General features: G+C 52.5%; 1 protein-coding gene across 1 annotated transcript in view; it reads right to left on the minus strand.

The window, feature by feature from the left end:
• Positions 1 to 4,746, minus strand: part of LOC130550351 (uncharacterized) — a 6,628-nt gene extending 1,882 nt beyond the window's left edge. Inside the window, exons 1-2 of the mRNA XM_057327793.1 lie at positions 4,663 to 4,746; positions 4,368 to 4,575 (exon numbers count right to left, since the gene is read on the minus strand). Of these exons, the coding sequence (XP_057183776.1) occupies positions 4,368 to 4,575; positions 4,663 to 4,746 (292 nt within the window). The remainder of the gene's footprint in view (positions 1 to 4,367; positions 4,576 to 4,662) is intronic.
• Positions 4,747 to 5,054: the final 308 nt, after the last annotated feature.

The raw sequence follows: 5,054 nt of genomic DNA on the forward strand, positions 1-5,054 counted from the left end.
CAGCCGCTCTCACCCTCTACACGACGGTGTTCGGCAACTCGACGTTGCGTCACGGCGAGACCCAATGTCGAGGATAATCAGCAGCCTAAGCACTCTCAATCGACGGTGCTTTGTGCCACATATCGTCTGGGTATTATCACAGCCGCTCTCACCCTCTGCACGACGGTGTTCGGCAACTCGACGTTGCAGCGAGACCCAATGTCGAGGATAATTATCAGCCCAAGCACTCTCATTCGATGGTGCGTTGTGCTACATCTTCGCCAGACAGGTAAAACTGCAGAGCCGATCTCCTCCCCGGGGGTCCCCCCCACGGCGAGGGATCCGTACTGCCAGCCATCGAACCACCCCCGGGAGGTCGATGAAGCAGAACGTACCCCTAGCCTCCCTGTCAGTCCCTGGGAGCCTGACAAGAGCTTCCCAAACCGTCACGGTGACTACGGGATACGGTCCGTCTCGGCTACGCGATCCACTCCCCGGACGCCCGCCCAAGTTTCGGAGGCAAGGATGCCACGTGCTTCGGGCCGAGGTCGCCACCCCTCTGGTGAGGAAGCGATCGTGCTCGTCCCTCTAGCCGAGATGTTCAACGGGGTTTACAGCCCTTACTTCATCGTGCCCAAAAGAGCGGGGGTCGCTAGATCTGCGTACCCTGAACAGGCACCTACTCAAGCTGCCGTTCAGGATGCTTACGCAGAAGCGTATCCTGGCATCTGTCAGATGTCAAGATGGATTCATGGCAATCGACCTGAAGGACGCTTACTCTCATGTCTCTTCTCCCTCTTCATCGCCCGTTCCTATGGTTCGCTTTCGAGGGTCAGGCATATTAGTACAGAGTCCTTCCCTTCGGTCTGTCCCTGTCCCCACGAGTCTTCACGAAGATCGTGGAAGCCGCCCTCACTCCCCTCAGGGAGAGAGGTGTGCGGGTACTAAACTATCTCGACGACTGGCTCATTTTGACACACTCGTGAGATCTGTTATGTACACACAGGGACCTAGTGCTCCGGCACCTAGATCGATTGGGACCACAGGTCAACCGAAAGGGAGCAAGCTCTCCTCTGTGCAGAGCATACTCTTTTTTGGTATGGAACTCAACTCTGTCTCCATTCAGCGCGATTGCGCTCAGTCAGTGTTGTACTGCCTGGAATTTTTCAAGCAGTCAGCGGGAGGAGGCTCCTGGGTACATGGCATCCTCGACGGTGGTGATACCCCTCAGGTTGATGCACATGAGACCGCTCCAACACTGGCTACAGAGTCGAGTTCCCTGGAGAGCGTGGCACACCGGCAGCAGGCGGATGGTGATTACACTTTTCTGCCCACGCACCCTAACCCCTTGGTCTTCAATGGCCTTTTATACGGACGGGGGTCCCTCTCGGGCAGGCGAGACGCATCAGGCAGACGCCTCCCTGCAGGGTTGGGGTGCCGTGTGCAATGGGCACGCAGTGTCAGGGCGATGGACGGGCCCCCGCCTGCGCAGGCATTCAATTGCCTAGAGTTGTTGGATGTGCTACCCGCACTGAAGGGGTTGCAACCTCTTGTGCAGAACGAGCACGTGCTGGTCCGGTCGGACTGCACAACTGCCGTAGCGTTTTTTAACCGCCAGGGTGGCGTTCGCTTATGGCAGCTAACACGACTCGCCCGACGCCTCCTCCTGTGGAGTCCGCAGGGCCACAAATATCCCAGGTGACCTGAACCAGACAGCCGATGTGCTCTCTCGTCAGTTACGCCTCGCGGAGAGTGGCGACTCCACCCCCGCGTAGCCAGCTCATTTGGGACCGTCAGGGCGGGCTCAGGTAGACCCCTTCGCCTCCCTGGACACCACCCATTGCCGCTAAGGTACTCCCTGCCTCGGCACGGAGGCTCTAGCGCACAGCTGGCCGTGGAACAAGCGGAAGTATGTCTTCCCCCAGTGAGCCTCACTGCACAGACCCTGTGCAAGGTCAGGGAAGAGGAGCATCAAGTGTACTACTGTAGTTGCGCCATACTGGCCCAACCGGACTTGGTTCTCGGAGCTAATGCTCTTGACGACAGCTCCCCCCTGGCCGATTCCCCTGACGAAGGACCTGCTTTCCCAGGGGAAGGGCACGTTATGGCATCATGGGCTAGACCTCTGGAACCTCCATGTCTGGCCCCTGGACGGAGCGAGAAGATCCTGAGTGGCCTAACCCCTGCGATGAAACGGAGTCGCCATTACATTTACACATTAATGTGAAACAATGAATTACTACTAGTTTTTACAGACCTTCAAAAAAAATTAATGCAAGCATGGTGAATAATATCTACCTTGCTAGATGTAACAAATACGAAAATAGCAAGAACCCTGTTTTATTTTAGCTAGTGATTTGTGATAAATGACTAAAACCGTCTGATGTATCCTCGTGATTGGTTCCCACCTTGGTAACCCATGACCTTCCCTAGGTGGACCTCCACCTCACGGTAAACTACTTCAGTCCGCACATTTTTCCCATGAGTTCTCCCCTAAATGGCGAGACCATGTTGGTATCTCCACTAAAGCTCCTCCCTACGGTAGGAAGTGGTCTCTGTAGCGCATCCCCCATTTGACGAAGTAGCGCTTACCCAGTGACCTTATGGTACCGGGCGGCTTCTCGCTGTTAGAGAAACAAGGCTGCCGCCTGTGAGGGCCGAAGGCAGGGGCCTTCCCACCTTCAAAAGAAGCTCTTTTGTTTTATTATGATAGAGTAGAAAGGAGAAAATCATGTATTAGGAAGAATGGCATCTGTTACCCAAGAGAGCTGCATTCCATTCCATCAGATAAGGAGTTGTGTGTTGCAGGCCAAGCAGAGAAGAAAGCAGCGTCAAAGAATCCGGAGATGTATAACAAAGAAGAAGGTGGCATTATATAGACAAATGATAAAGGCGTTGGCTAATCTCAAGATGACATCAGAAGAGTGGGGGCTTGAGAAGCTGTCTATACAAGACTGATCTGAGATGATATCATCAGATTCTGAATCTTCGGAACAGTCTCTCTGGTGCTAGATGCCTACGGGGTTGCCTTGAGCATTAGATTGATTCTTGCATACTTTATGCTTTTATTTTAATTTATTAGTTAAAAGTATATTGATTGTAACCTTGACAATTGTTATTAATAAAACCTATAATTATAAAACTACAAGGAAGTCTGTTGACTGACATCTTTGAAGTAGACTGAAGTATACGGACAGCTCACGGAGGACTCTTCTGTTTTGGGGAGTAAGTATATCTAAACAGATACTTATAGCCTATGACAGATTTGACTATCTTTGTCTACCCCGAGAATAAATAGGAAATAGGCAGAGGGTAAATTATATACTTAACAACAACTCACAAACATCATCAACACCTCCCTACTCACCGGCACTTTTCCATCCACATTCAAACAGGCCCAGGTCAGACCCCTACTTAAGAAACCCACATTGGACCCCTCTACTACCGACAGTTACAGACCTGTCTCTCTCCTTCCATTTATTGCAAAAACACTTGAAAGGGCAGTTTTCAACCAGATGTCTTCCTACCTATCCCATAATAAACTACTGGATGACAAGCAATCTGGCTTCAAAACAAACCACTCCACTGCCATTACAAAAATTTACCATGGTTTTACTACAGTTAAAACAAAAAAAACATGGTTACCACAAAATAACCATGGTTTTGAAAACCATGTTTTTGTAAAAACCATAGCAAACAATAGTAACTATAGTAAAATGATGGTTCCCTTTCTGTCGGTCTCTCGACGTAGTGTCGAACCGTCAGTTGGGTTTTGAATTGAGAACCTATCGTCTTCCGACTAACTTTTGAAAAGGCCAATGAAATTTGCATGCCGGACTCCACCCCGGATATCTGGGTATAAAAGGAAGACGGCGTGCTGCATTCATTTACCTTTTTGTTCTTCGGAGCCTTGATCTCATGATCTATATCGATCTACTGATCTTCAAAAAGACTGCTGGATTCTTACGACATGGTGCAGCGGACTGTCCCTTCCTGCAGTGACTTCCCCTGGGTGTCTCGGCAGTTCAAGAGGTGTTTTCTATCTAAAAGAGCAAATTTCTCCAGCGTGGCATGTCCTGCTGTTCTCGTGGGTGCAATACATTCATCGAGGAGGGGGACAGACACGATGTCTGCTTCAAGTGCTTGGGTGTCCGGCACGCTGAGGCAGCCTTCGTGGATACGTCCTGCCCGCACTGCGGGCGGATGGCAATCCAGATGTTGCGGTCACGGGTGGCTGTGTTCTTCCCTCCCTCGGGGGGGTCGAGCCCAGGAAGAAGCGGATGTCGAAATGTCAGTCAGCCATGCTTGCCCGGGCCGCCGCCGCGAGTATTGGGCTGAAGTGCACCGTACCGCCCCTTCCCCAACGCTCGTGGCTGGATACGTGGTACCTCGGGTCTGAGCGCGACTCCAAGCTGCACCCGGCCCCGGTGCCGTATTTCCCGGAAGTATGAGGAGCTCAGTAAGACCTGGAATGCCCCTTTTTCGTTGCGTTCCCATCAAACTAGTTCCGTCGCCCTTACTTCCCTCGATGGTGGGGTGGCTAGGGGCTATGTCGATGTGCCCCAGGTGGAACGTGCCGTCGCGGTACATCTGTGCCTGCAGACGGCGGCCACCTGGAGAGGTCGACCTAGACTCCTGTCCAAGGCGTGTAAGTTTTCGGCATCTCTGGTGTCGAAGGCTTACACTGCTGCAGGCTGCGCCACCTCCTCTCTCCATGCCATGGCCATCCTGCAGGTCCACCAGGCCAAGGCGCTGAAAGAGCTCCATGAGGGTAAGACCGACCCAGTGCTTATGCAGGAACTCCATACCGCCACTGACCTCGCCCTGTGGGTGACCAAGGTGACCGCACGGGCTCTGGGTCGGGCAATGTCAAAACTTGTGGTCCAGGAGAGACACTGAACCTTGCGCTGATGCGTGACGCCGAGAAAGTTCGCTTTCTCAATGCACCCATCTCGCAAGGGGGGCTGTTCAGCGATACTGTCGAGGACTTCTCCCAGCAGTTCTCGACAGTGAAGAAGCAGATGGAGGCCATTAAACAAATCCTGCCCTGCCGCAACTCGGCCGCCTTCGGCCTT

This window comes from Triplophysa rosa, unplaced genomic scaffold (assembly GCF_024868665.1).
Source record: "Triplophysa rosa unplaced genomic scaffold, Trosa_1v2 scaffold297_ERROPOS40297, whole genome shotgun sequence".
In the NCBI taxonomy this organism is placed as follows: Eukaryota; Metazoa; Chordata; class Actinopteri; order Cypriniformes; family Nemacheilidae; genus Triplophysa; species Triplophysa rosa.